At 53.3% G+C, this 14,632-nt stretch overlaps 1 protein-coding gene across 1 annotated transcript in view; it reads right to left on the bottom strand.

Annotated features, from left to right (window-relative positions):
- FBXO42 (F-box protein 42) overlaps nucleotides 1–13,325 on the bottom strand; it is a gene marked incomplete in the record, with an annotated part of 18,164 nt that extends 4,839 nt beyond the window's left edge. The window contains 1 exon segment of the mRNA XM_040326765.1: nucleotides 13,150–13,325. Within this exon segment, the coding sequence (XP_040182699.1) occupies nucleotides 13,150–13,295 (146 nt within the window).
- Between the last annotated feature and the right edge of the window lie 1,307 nt (nucleotides 13,326–14,632).

The raw sequence follows: 14,632 nt of genomic DNA, 5'->3' as shown, positions 1-14,632 counted from the left end.
CTACCGTCCGCCCCCCCCCAGCAGCAACAGGCCCACAGGCTACCGTCCGCCCCCCCCAGCAGCAACAGGCCCATAGGCTACCGTCCGCCCCCCCCCAGCAGCAACAGGCCCACAGGCTACCGTCCGCCCCCCCCCAGCAGCAACAGGCCCACAGGCTACCAATGCGCGCCCCCCCCCAAGCAACAGGCCCACAGGCAATCGTCCTTCCTCCCCTAGCAACAGGCCCACAGGCTACTGTCCGCGCCCCCCCCAGCAGCAACAGGCCCACGAGCTACCGTCCGCACGCGCGCCCACCCCAGCAGCAGCAACAGGCCCACGGGCTACCGTCCGCCCCCCAGCAGCAGGCTCACGGGCTACCTTGCGCCTACCCAAGCAACAGGCCACTAGCCCACGGGCAGCTGCGCCACCCCGCACAAAGCACGGAAGCAGCTGCCGCCGCCCCCCCCAGCACAAGGCAGCTAGCTATGACTAAGCACTAGTTTCAGTGCGAAACGCGTCAAGTCGGGTTTTATTTTATGTTGCTGTGACTTGTAGTACTGGCCTTTTTTTAATAAAGGCTACAACTTGTTCGGAGTGCGGCTGTCCAGAGACAATCTTTGTTCCGAGTGCATTGCCTGCACCTGAGTTGTCTTCAACGGAGGATCTTCATCTGGCTCCTCCCCTTTTCCCTCACCGCGATGAGGGTTACCACCACCGACTTCTGCCAATACAGATCACCGCACCAATCAATCACACATAGTAATTGCACCCTCCAGCCCTGGCACACGGGAGTCACAAACAATAGCACGGCATCACCTGCCCAGACATGCCAGCCCTTGGCCATGAGAAGGTGAGACAGACAAATGGCGAGGAGAGGGGGGGTGATAACCGGCGCTCAGCGGGGAGTATGTGGGAGGAAACCGACTAAGGCTGCATTCACACCTCGGCGTACTGAATCGCGGCGTTTTGTCCCGCGAATTGCGGCGGCAAATAGCGGCGTTTTGTACCGCGATGGTTCACATCTCTTATGCCGAACGCCGAAAGGTCCGGGACTTTTTTTCAGGCGGCAGGCGTCCGGCGTGGAGATGTGAACCATCTCCATAGCCGACCATGTAAAATCACCCCTCCAGCGTATGAGGGGCGGCTGCGGCGTCGCGCTTCAGGCGTATATACGCCTAGGTGTGAATGCAGCCTAAGAGCGAGCAATTCACACAAACCGACCACATCCTGCCGAGATAGTGAGAAAGAAAGAACACCCCCCTATACACCAACCCCCCTCATGTTCTCCTAGGTGGGCACAGTATGCCCTGTGATATGCTACCTGTTACTCTGCCACCTAAAGCAACGATCAACATCACTACCTCTATCAGAGGAGCTTACACTCTAATGTCCCCTCACAGTCACATCAGTCCCTGTACAGAGGAGCTTACACTCTAATGTCCCCTCCCCCCACACATCACATCAGTCTCTGTACAGAGGAGCTTACACTCTAATGTCCCCTCCCCCCCACAGTCACATCAGTCTCTGTACAGAGGAGCTTACACTCTAATGTCCCCTCCCCCCCACAGTCACATCAGTCTCTGTACAGAGGAGCTTACACTCTAATGTCTCCTCCCCACCCACATCACGTCTCTGTACAGAGGAGCTTACACTCTAATGTCCCCTCCCCCCCACAGTCACATCAGTCTCTGTACAGAGGAGCTTACACTCTAATGTCCCCTCCCCCCCACAGTCACATCAGTCTCTGTACAGAGGAGCTTACACTCTAATGTCCCCCCCCCCCCCACATCACGTCTCTGTACAGAGGAGCTTACACTCTAATGTCCCCTCCCCCCACAGTCACATCAGTCCCTGTACAGAGGAGCTTACACTCTAATGTCCCCTCCCCCCCACATCACATCAGTCTCTGTACAGAGGAGCTTACACTCTAATGTCCCCTCCCCCCCACATCACATCAGTCTCTGTACAGAGGAGCTTACACTCTAATGTCCCCCCCCCCCCCACATCACGTCTCTGTACAGAGGAGCCTACACTCTAATGTCCCCTCCCCCCACAGTCACATCAGTCCCTGTACAGAGGAGCTTACACTCTAATGTCCCCTCCCCCCCACATCACATCAGTCTCTGTACAGAGGAGCTTACACTCTAATGTCCCCTCCCCCCCACATCACATCAGTCTCTGTACAGAGGAGCTTACACTCTAATGTCCCCTCCCCCCCACAGTCACATCAGTCTCTGTACAGAGGAGCTTACACTCTAATGTCCCCTCCCCCCACAGTCACATCAGTCCCTGTACAGAGGAGCTTACACTCTAATGTCCCCCCCCCCCCCACATCACATCAGTCTCTGTACAGAGGAGCTTACACTCTAATGTCCCTTCCCCCCCCACATCACATCAGTCTCTGTACAGAGGAGCTTACACTCTAATGTCCCCTCCCCCCCCCCACAGTCACATCAGTCTCTGTACAGAGGAGCTTACACTCTAATGTCCCCTCCCCCCCCACATCACATCAGTCTCTGTACAGAGGAGCTTACACTCTAATGTCCCCTCCCCCCCACACATCACATCAGTCTCTGTACAGAGGAGCTTACACTCTAATGTCCCCTCCCCCCCACAGTCACATCAGTCTCTGTACAGAGGAGCTTACACTCTAATGTCCCCCCCCCCCCACATCACGTCTCTGTACAGAGGAGCTTACACTCTAATGTCCCCTCCCCCCACAGTCACATCAGTCCCTGTACAGAGGAGCTTACACTCTAATGTCCCCTCCCCCCCACATCACATCAGTCTCTGTACAGAGGAGCTTACACTCTAATGTCCCCTCCCCCCCACATCACATCAGTCTCTGTACAGAGGAGCTTACACTCTAATGTCCCCCCCCCCCCCACATCACGTCTCTGTACAGAGGAGCTTACACTCTAATGTCCCCTCCCCCCACAGTCACATCAGTCCCTGTACAGAGGAGCTTACACTCTAATGTCCCCTCCCCCCCACATCACATCAGTCTCTGTACAGAGGAGCTTACACTCTAATGTCCCCTCCCCCCCACATCACATCAGTCTCTGTACAGAGGAGCTTACACTCTAATGTCCCCTCCCCCCCACAGTCACATCAGTCTCTGTACAGAGGAGCTTACACTCTAATGTCCCCTCCCCCCACAGTCACATCAGTCCCTGTACAGAGGAGCTTACACTCTAATGTCCCCCCCCCCCCACATCACATCAGTCTCTGTACAGAGGAGCTTACACTCTAATGTCCCCTCCCCCCCACACATCACATCAGTCTCTGTACAGAGGAGCTTACACTCTAATGTCCCCTCCCCCCCACAGTCACATCAGTCTCTGTACAGAGGAGCTTACACTCTAATGTCCCCTCCCCCCCATATCACATCAGTCTCTGTACAGAGGAGCTTACACTCTAATGTCCCCTCCCCCCCACAGTCACATCAGTCTCTGTACAGAGGAGCTTACACTCTAATGTCCCCTCCCCCCCCACATCACATCAGTCTCTGTACAGAGGAGCTTACACTCTAATGTCCCCTCCCCCCCACAGTCACATCAGTCTCTGTACAGAGGAGCTTACACTCTAATGTCCCCTCCCCCCACATCACATCAGTCTCTGTACAGAGGAGCTTACACTCTAATGTCCCCTCCCCCCACAGTCACATCAGTCTCTGTACAGAGGAGCTTACACTCTAATGTCCCCTCCCCCCACATCACATCAGTCTCTGTACAGAGGAGCTTACACTCTAATGTCCCCTCCCCCACAGTCACATCAGTCTCTGTACAGAGGAGCTTACACTCTAATGTCCCCTCCCCCTCACACATCACATCAGTCTCTGTACAGAGGAGCTTACACTCTAATGTCCCCTCCCCCCCACATCACATCAGTCTCTGTACAGAGGAGCTTACACTCTAATGTCCCCTCCCCCCCCACACATCACATCAGTCTCTGTACAGAGGAGCTTACACTCTAATGTCCCCTCCCCCCCACATCACATCAGTCTCTGTACAGAGGAGCTTACACTCTAATGTCCCCTCCCCCCACAGTCACATCAGTCTCTGTACAGAGGAGCTTACACTCTAATGTCCCCTCCCCCCCACATCACGTCTCTGTACAGAGGAGCTTACACTCTAATGTCCCCTCCCCCCCACAGTCACATCAGTCTCTGCACAGAGGAGCTTACACTCTAATGTCCCCTCCCCCCACAGTCACATCAGTCTCTGTACAGAGGAGCTTACACTCTAATGTCCCCTCCCCCTCACATCAGTCTCTGTACAGAGGAGCTTACACTCTAATGTCCCCTCCCCCCACAGTCACATCAGTCTCTGTACAGAGGAGCTTACACTCTAATGTCCCCTCCCCCCACAGTCACATCAGTCTCTGTACAGAGGAGCTTACACTCTAATGTCCCCTCCCCCCCACACATCACATCAGTCTCTGTACAGAGGAGCTTACACTCTAATGTCCCCCCCCCCCACAGTCACATCAGTCTCTGTACAGAGGAGCTTACACTCTAATGTCCCTTCCCCCCCATCACATCAGTCTCTGTACAGAGGAGCTTACACTCTAATGTCCCCTCCCCCCCACAGTCACATCAGTCTCTGTACAGAGGAGCTTACACTCTAATGTCCCCTCCCCCACAGTCACATCAGTCTCTGTACAGAGGAGCTTACACTCTAATATCCCCTCCCCCCCACATCACATCAGTCTCTGTACAGAGGAGCTTACACTCTAATGTCCCCTCCCCCCACACATCACATCAGTCTCTATACAGAGGAGCTTACACTCTAATGTCCCCTCCCCCCCACAGTCACATCCGTCTCTGTACAGAGGAGCTTACACTCTAATGTCCCCTCCCCCCCCCCCACATCACATCAGTCTCTGTACAGAGGAGCTTACACTCTAATGTCCCCTCCCCCCCCCACAGTCACATCAGTCTCTGTACAGAGGAGCTTACACTCTAATGTCCCCTCCCCCACATCACATCAGTCTCTGTACAGAGGAGCTTACACTCTAATGTCCCCTCCCCCCCCACATCACATCAGTCTCTGTACAGAGGAGCTTACACTCTAATGTCCCCTCCCCCCCACATCACATCAGTCTCTGTACAGAGGAGCTTACACTCTAATGTCCCCTTCCCCCCACATCACATCAGTCTCTGTACAGAGGAGCTTACACTCTAATGTCCCCTCCCCCCCCACATCACATCAGTCTCTGTACAGAGGAGCTTACACTCTAATGTCCCCTCCCCCCCACATCAGTCTCTGTACAGAGGAGCTTACACTCTAATGTCCCCTCCCCCCCACATCACATCAGTCTCTGTACAGAGGAGCTTACACTCTAATGTCCCCTCCCCCCCACAGTCACATCAGTCTCTGTACAGAGGAGCTTACACTCTAATGTCCCCTCCCCCCACAGTCACATCAGTCTCTGTACAGAGGAGCTTACACTCTAATGTCCCCTCCCCCCCCCACATCACATCAGTCTCTGTACAGAGGAGCTTACACTCTAATGTCCCCCTCCCCCCCACATCACATCAGTCTCTGTACAGAGGAGCTTACACTCTAATGTCCCCTCCCCCCCCACATCACATCAGTCTCTGTACAGAGGAGCTTACACTCTAATGTCCCCTCCCCCCACAGTCACATCAGTCTCTGTACAGAGGAGCTTACACTCTAATGTCCCCTCCCCCCCACATCACATCAGTCTCTGTACAGAGGAGCTTACACTCTAATGTCCCCTCCCCCCCACATCACATCAGTCTCTGTACAGAGGAGCTTACACTCTAATGTCCCCCCCCCCCCACATCACATCAGTCTCTGTACAGAGGAGCTTACACTCTAATGTCCCCTCCCCCCCCACATCACATCAGTCTCTGTACAGAGGAGCTTACACTCTAATGTCCCCTCCCCCCACAGTCACATCAGTCTCTGTACAGAGGAGCTTACACTCTAATGTCCCCTCCCCCCACACATCACATCAGTCTCTGTACAGAGGAGCTTACACTCTAATGTCCCCTCCCCCCCCCCACAGTCACATCAGTCTCTGTACAGAGGAGCTTACACTCTAATGTCCCCTCCCCCCACAGTCACATCAGTCTCTGTACAGAGGAGCTTACACTCTAATGTCCCCTCCCCCCCACACAGTCACATCAGTCTCTGTACAGAGGAGCTTACACTCTAATGTCCCCTCCCCCACACATCACATCAGTCTCTATACAGAGGAGCTTACACTCTAATGTCCCCTCCCCCCCACATCACATCAGTCTCTGTACAGAGGAGCTTACACTCTAATGTCCCCTCCCCCCACATCAGTCTCTGTACAGAGGAGCTTACACTCTAATGTCCCCCCCCCACATCACATCAGTCTCTGTACAGAGGAGCTTACACTCTAATGTCCCCTCCCCCCACATCACATCAGTCTCTGTACAGAGGAGCTTACACTCTAATGTCCCCTCCCCCCCACAGTCACATCAGTCTCTGTACAGAGGAGCTTACACTCTAATGTCCCCTCCCCCCACATCACATCAGTCTCTGTACAGAGGAGCTTACACTCTAATGTCCCCTCCCCCACAGTCACATCAGTCTCTGTACAGAGGAGCTTACACTCTAATGTCCCCTCCCCCCACACATCACATCAGTCTCTATACAGAGGAGCTTACACTCTAATGTCCCCTCCCCCCACAGTCACATCCGTCTCTGTACAGAGGAGCTTACACTCTAATGTCCCCTCCCCCCCCCCCCCCACATCACATCAGTCTCTGTACAGAGGAGCTTACACTCTAATGTCCCCTCCCCCCCCCACAGTCACATCAGTCTCTGTACAGAGGAGCTTACACTCTAATGTCCCCTCCCCCACATCACATCAGTCTCTGTACAGAGGAGCTTACACTCTAATGTCCCCTCCCCCCCCACATCACATCAGTCTCTGTACAGAGGAGCTTACACTCTAATGTCCCCTCCCCCCCACAGTCACATCAGTCTCTGTACAGAGGAGCTTACACTCTAATGTCCCCTCCCCCCCCCACATCACATCAGTCTCTGTACAGAGGAGCTTACACTCTAATGTCCCCCTCCCCCCCACATCACATCAGTCTCTGTACAGAGGAGCTTACACTCTAATGTCCCCTCCCCCCCCACATCACATCAGTCTCTGTACAGAGGAGCTTACACTCTAATGTCCCCTCCCCCCACATCACATCAGTCTCTGTACAGAGGAGCTTACACTCTAATGTCCCCTCCCCCCCACATCACATCAGTCTCTGTACAGAGGAGCTTACACTCTAATATCCCCTCCCCCACATCACATCAGTCTCTGTACAGAGGAGCTTACACTCTAATGTCCCCTCCCCCCCACATCACATCAGTCTCTGTACAGAGGAGCTTACACTCTAATGTCCCCTCCCCCACATCACATCAGTCTCTGTACAGAGGAGCTTACACTCTAATGTCCCCTCCCCCCCACAGTCACATCAGTCTCTGTACAGAGGAGCTTACACTCTAATGTCCCCCACCCCACAGTCACATCAGTCTCTGTACAGAGGAGCTTACACTCTAATGTCCCCTCCCCCCACACATCAGTCTCTGTACAGAGGAGCTTACACTCTAATGTCCCCTCCCCCCACATCACATCAGTCTCTGTACAGAGGAGCTTACACTCTAATGTCCCCCACCCCACAGTCACATCAGTCTCTGTACAGAGGAGCTTACACTCTAATGTCCCCTCCCCCCCACAGTCACATCAGTCTCTGTACAGAGGAGCTTACACTCTAATGTCCCCTCCCCCCACATCACATCAGTCTCTGTACAGAGGAGCTTACACTCTAATGTCCCCTCCCCCCCACATCACATCAGTCTCTGTACAGAGGAGCTTACACTCTAATGTCCCCTCCCCCCCACATCACATCAGTCTCTGTACAGAGGAGCTTACACTCTAATGTCCCCTCCCCCCCCCACAGTCACATCAGTCTCTGTACAGAGGAGCTTACACTCTAATGTCCCCTCCCCCCACATCACTCTCTGTACAGAGGAGCTTACACTCTAATGTCCCCTCCCCCCCACATCACATCAGTCTCTGTACAGAGGAGCTTACACTCTAATGTCCCCTCCCCCCCCACATCACATCAGTCTCTGTACAGAGGAGCTTACACTCTAATGTCCCCTCCCCCCCACATCACATCAGTCTCTGTACAGAGGAGCTTACACTCTAATGTCCCCTCCCCCCCACATCACATCAGTCTCTGTACAGAGGAGCTTACACTCTAATGTCCCCCCCCCCCACATCACATCAGTCTCTGTACAGAGGAGCTTACACTCTAATGTCCCCTCCCCCCCACACATCACATCAGTCTCTGTACAGAGGAGCTTACACTCTAATGTCCCCTCCCCCCCACAGTCACATCAGTCTCTGTACAGAGGAGCTTACACTCTAATGTCCCCTCCCCCCCCACATCACATCAGTCTCTATACAGAGGAGCTTACACTCTAATGTCCCCTCCCCCACACAGTCACATCAGTCTCTGTACAGAGGAGCTTACACTCTAATGTCCCCTCCCCCCCACATCACATCAGTCTCTGTACAGAGGAGCTTACACTCTAATGTCCCCTCCCCCCCATATCACATCAGTCTCTGTACAGAGGAGCTTACACTCTAATGTCCCCTCCCCCCACATCAGTCTCTGTACAGAGGAGCTTACACTCTAATGTCCCCCCCCCACATCACATCAGTCTCTGTACAGAGGAGCTTACACTCTAATGTCCCTTCCCCCCCATCACATCAGTCTCTGTACAGAGGAGCTTACACTCTAATGTCCCCTCCCCCCCACAGTCACATCAGTCTCTGTACAGAGGAGCTTACACTCTAATGTCCCCCCCCCCCCCACATCACATCAGTCTCTGTACAGAGGAGCTTACACTCTAATGTCCCCTCCCCCCCCCACATCACATCAGTCTCTGTACAGAGGAGCTTACACTCTAATGTCCCCTCCCCCCACAGTCACATCAGTCTCTGTACAGAGGAGCTTACACTCTAATGTCCCCTCCCCCCCACATCACATCACTCTCTGTACAGAGGAGCTTACACTCTAATGTCCCCTCCCCCCACATCACATCAGTCTCTGTACAGAGGAGCTTACACTCTAATGTCCCCTCCCCCCCACAGTCACATCAGTCTCTGTACAGAGGAGCTTACACTCTAATGTCCCCTCCCCCCCCACATCACATCAGTCTCTGTACAGAGGAGCTTACACTCTAATGTCCCTTCCCCCCACAGTCACATCAGTCTCTGTACAGAGGAGCTGACACTCTAATGTCCCTTCCCCCCACATCACTCTCTGTACAGAGGAGCTTACACTCTAATGTCCCCTCCCCCCCCCCACATCACATCAGTCTCTGTACAGAGGAGCTTACACTCTAATGTCCCCTCCCCCTCACATCACATCAGTCTCTGTACAGAGGAGCTTACACTCTAATGTCCCCTCCCCCCACAGTCACATCAGTCTCTGTACAGAGGAGCTTACACTCTAATGTCCCCCCCCCCACACATCACATCAGTCTCTGTACAGAGGAGCTTACACTCTAATGTCCCCTCCCCCCCCCCCACAGTCACATCAGTCTCTGTACAGAGGAGCTTACACTCTAATGTCCCCTCCCCCCCACATCACATCAGTCTCTGTACAGAGGAGCTTACACTCTAATGTCCCCTCCCCCCACAGTCACATCAGTCTCTGTACAGAGGAGCTTACACTCTAATGTCCCCCCCCCACATCACATCAGTCTCTGTACAGAGGAGCTTACACTCTAATGTCCCCCTCCCCCCCACATCACATCAGTCTCTGTACAGAGGAGCTTACACTCTAATGTCCCCTCCCCCCACATCACATCAGTCTCTGTACAGAGGAGCTTACACTCTAATGTCCCCTCCCCCCCACATCACATCAGTCTCTGTACAGAGGAGCTTACACTCTAATGTCCCCTCCCCCCACAGTCACATCAGTCTCTGTACAGAGGAGCTTACACTCTAATGTCCCCTCCCCCCCACAGTCACATCAGTCTCTGTACAGAGGAGCTTACACTCTAATGTCCCCTCCCCCACACATCACATCAGTCTCTGTACAGAGGAGCTTACACTCTAATGTCCCCTCCCCCCCACATCACATCAGTCTCTGTACAGAGGAGCTTACACTCTAATGTCCCCTCCCCCCCACATCACATCAGTCTCTGTACAGAGGAGCTTACACTCTAATGTCCCCCCCCCCCCACATCACGTCTCTGTACAGAGGAGCTTACACTCTAATGTCCCCTCAGTGGGTTGGTGAGGGTGGAGAGATCAGAGATGAGTTGGCGGCACACATGGCAGGGTGTAATTTTGGTGACACACACAGCCGTATTGTGGGGGGGGAGGGGGGGGAGTAATTGATCATCGGCACAGGGATGTGAAGAGGCCGCGGCACAGAAGACGGTAATTATCACCGATCCTAATAACAGTGCAGACCCCCCACTAAGGATTACTCCCACCCGGGGGGGGGGGGGTGTGACACCTCAGGAAAGAAACTTCTGGGGATCTGTACATGTCAGACATTGGGGTGTATATAGGGGGTCTGGGGGGTAGAGATATCGGGGGTATATAGAGATATCGGGGTATATATAGGGGGTCTGGGGGGTAGAGATATCGGGGGTATATAGAGATATCGGGGTATATATAGGGGGTCTGGGGGGTAGAGATATCGGGGGTATATAGAGATATCGGGGGGTATATAGGGGGTCTGGGGTATATAGAGATATTGGGGTGTATATAGAGATATTGGGGTGTATATAGGGGGGTCTGGGGTATATAGAGATATCGGGGTGTATATAGGGGGGTCTGGGGTATATAGAGATATCGGGGTGTATATAGATATATCGGGGTGTATATAGAGATATCGGGGTGTATATAGAGATATCGGGGTGTATATAGGGGGTCTGGGGTATATAGAGATATCGGGGGGTATATAGGGGGTCTGGGTGTATATAGAGACAGAGGTATATAGGGGGGTCTGGGTGAATATAGAGACAGAGGTATATAGGGGGGTCTGGGTGTATATAGGGACATTAGAGGTATATAGGGGGGTCTGGGTGTATATAGGGACATTAGAGGTATATAGGGGGGTCTGGGTGTATATAGGGACATTAGAGGTATATAGGGGGGTCTGGGTGTATATAGGGACATTAGAGGTATATAGGGGGGTCTGGGTGTATATAGGGACATTAGAGGTATATAGGGGGGTCTGGGTGTATATAGAGACATTCGCGGTATATAGGGGGCCTGGGTGTATATAGGGACATTAGGGGTATATAGGGGGTCCGGGGGTATATAGGGACATTGGAGGTATATAGTGGGGTCTGGGTGTATATAGGGACATTAGGGGTATATAGGGGGTCTGGGTGTATATAGGGGGGTCTGGGTGTATATAGGGACATTTGAGGAATATAGGGGGTCTGGGTGTATATAGGGGGGTCTGGGTGTATATAGGGACATTTGATATAGTGGGGTCTGGGTGTATATAGAGGGGTCTGGGTGTATATAGGGACATTTGATATAGTGGGGTCTGGGTGTATATAGAGGGGTCTGGGTGTATATAGGGACATTTGAGGAATATAGGGGGTCTGGGTGTATATAGAGGGGTCTGGGTGTATATAGGGGGTCTAGGTGTATATAGGGACATTAGGGGTATATAGGGGGTCTGGGTGTATATAGGGGGGTCTGGGTGTATATAGAGACATTAGGGGTATATAGGGGGTCTGGGTGTATATAGGGGGGTCTGGGGGTATATAGAGACATTAGAGGTATATAGGGGGGTCTGGGTGTATATAGGGACATTGGAGGTATATAGGGGGGTCTGGGTGTATATAGGGACATTGGAGGTATATAGGGGGTCTGGGTGTATATAGGGGGGTCTGGGTGTATATAGGGGGGACTGGGTGAATATAGGGACATTAGAGGTATATAGGGGGGTCTGGGTGTATATAGGGGGGTCTGGGTGTATATAGGGACATTAGAGGTATATAGGGGGGTCTGGGTGTATATAGGGACATTGGAGGTATATAGGGGGTCTGGGTGTATATAGGGGGGTCTGGGTGTATATAGGGGGGACTGGGTGTATATAGGGACATTAGAGGTATATAGGGGGTCTGGGTGTATATAGGGGGGTCTGGGTGTATATAGGGACATTAGAGGTATATAGGGGGGTCTGGGTGTATATAGAGACAGAGGTATATAGGGGGGTCTGGGTGAATATAGAGACAGAGGTATATAGGGGGGTCTGGGTGTATATAGAGACAGAGGTATATAGGGGGGTCTGGGTGTATATAGGGACATTAGAGGTATATAGGGGGGTCTGGGTGTATATAGGGACATTAGAGGTATATAGGGGGGTCTGGGTGTATATAGGGACATTAGAGGTATATAGGGGGGTCTGGGTGTATATAGGGACATTAGAGGTATATAGGGGGGTCTGGGTGTATATAGAGACATTCGCGGTATATAGGGGGCCTGGGTGTATATAGGGACATTAGGGGTATATAGGGGGTCCGGGGGTATATAGGGACATTGGAGGTATATAGTGGGGTCTGGGTGTATATAGGGACATTTGAGGAATATAGGGGGGTCTGGGTGTATATAGGGACATTTGATATAGTGGGGTCTGGGTGTATATAGAGGGGTCTGGGTGTATATAGGGACATTTGAGGAATATAGGGGGTCTGGGTGTATATAGAGGGGTCTGGGTGTATATAGGGGGTCTAGGTGTATATAGGGACATTAGGGGTATATAGGGGGTCTGGGTGTATATAGGGGGGTCTGGGTGTATATAGAGACATTAGAGGTATATAGGGGGGTCTGGGGGTATATAGAGACATTAGAGGTATATAGAGGGGTCTGGGTGTATATAGGGGGGTCTGGGTGTATATAGAGACAGAGGTATATAGGGGGGTCTGGGTGTATATAGAGACATTAGAGGTATATAGGGGGGTCTGGGGGTATATAGAGACATTAGAGGTATATAGAGGGGTCTGGGTGTATATAGAGACATTAGAGGTATATAGGGGGGTCTGGGTGTATATAGAGACATTAGAGGTATATAGAGGGGTGTATATAGGACCGGTGACAAATGGGGACACAGCCCGGGCCTCACCTGGGTCGGGCCGGTTCCGTTTCCTCACCGAGCCGCCATCCTTATCGGTATCCTGAGCGGCGACAGTAGAGGAAGGGCCAGAGCCGGTGGAGGGGGCGCGCACGCACAGCGTTCCCTGGTAGCGCGCGTCTGGTCTCAGCTCCATCTCGCCATCTTCTGGTTGGCGCGGGGATGTACGCTCTCTAAGTCCAGCAGGACGGGGTGGGCGGGGCTGGGCGCAGAAGGCGCCATATTGTGGATGGCAGAGTTCTGTCATAGTGAAGGGGGGGGGGGATCTAATTAAAGGGGCAGAGCACCCTTGTCTGTGGCTGTCAATGTACTTGTGCAACTCAATTGCACAAGTAATTGCTCAATTGATCTCCTCACTTCCAGCATCCTGCCATTCCTGCTCCCAGCAATCCTCACTCCCAGCACCCTGCCATTCCTGCTCCCAGCAATCCTCACTTCCAGCACCCTGCCATTCCTGCTCCCAGCAATCCTCACTTCCAGCACCCTGCTCCCAGCAATCCTCACTCCCAGCAATCCTCACTTCCAGCACCCTGCCATTCCTGCTCCCAGCAATCCTCACTTCCAGCCATCTGCCATTCCTGCTCCCAGCAATCCTCACTTCCAGCATCCTGCCATTCCTGCTCCCAGCAATCCTCACTTCCAGCACCCTGCTCCCAGCAATCCTCACTCCCAGCAATCCTCACTTCCAGCACCCTGCCATTCCTGCTCCCAGCAATCCTCACTTCCAGCCATCTGCCATTCCTGCTCCCAGCAATCCTCACTTCCAGCATCCTGCCATTCCTGCTCCCAGCAATCCTCACTCCCAGCACCCTGCCATTCCTGCTCCCAGCAATCCTCACTTCCAGCACCCTGCCATTCCTGCTCCCAGCAATCCTCACTTCCAGCACCCTGCTCCCAGCAATCCTCACTCCCAGCAATCCTCACTTCCAGCACCCTGCCATTCCTGCTCCCAGCAATCCTCACTTCCAGCCATCTGCCATTCCTGCTCCCAGCAATCCTCACTCCCAGCACCCTGCCATTCCTGCTCCCAGCAATCCTCACTTCCAGCATCCTGCCATTCCTGTTCCCAGCAATCCTCACTTCCAGCACCCTGCCATTCCTGCTCCCAGCAATCCTCACTTCCAGCACCCTGCCATTCCTGCTCCCAGCAATCCTCACTCCCAGCACCCTGCCATTCCTGCTCCCAGCAATCCTCACTTCCAGCACCCTGCCATTCCTGCTCCCAGCAATCCTCACTTCCAGCACCCTGCCATTCCTGCTCCCAGCAATCCTCACTCCCAGCACCCTGCCATTCCTGCTCCCAGCAATCCTCACTTCCAGCACCCTACCATTCCTGCTCCCAGCAATCCTCACTTCCAGCACCCTGCCATTCCTGCTCCCAGCAATCCTCACTTCCAGCACCCTGCCATTCCTGCTCCCAGCAATCCTCACTTCCAGCACCCTGCCATTCCTGCTCCCAGCAATCCTCACTTC

This window comes from Rana temporaria, chromosome 10 (genome assembly GCF_905171775.1).
Source record: "Rana temporaria chromosome 10, aRanTem1.1, whole genome shotgun sequence".
Taxonomy (NCBI): Eukaryota; Metazoa; Chordata; class Amphibia; order Anura; family Ranidae; genus Rana; species Rana temporaria.
The sequence above is the reverse complement of the archived record's forward strand: the minus strand, read 5'-3'. Positions and strand labels throughout refer to the sequence as shown.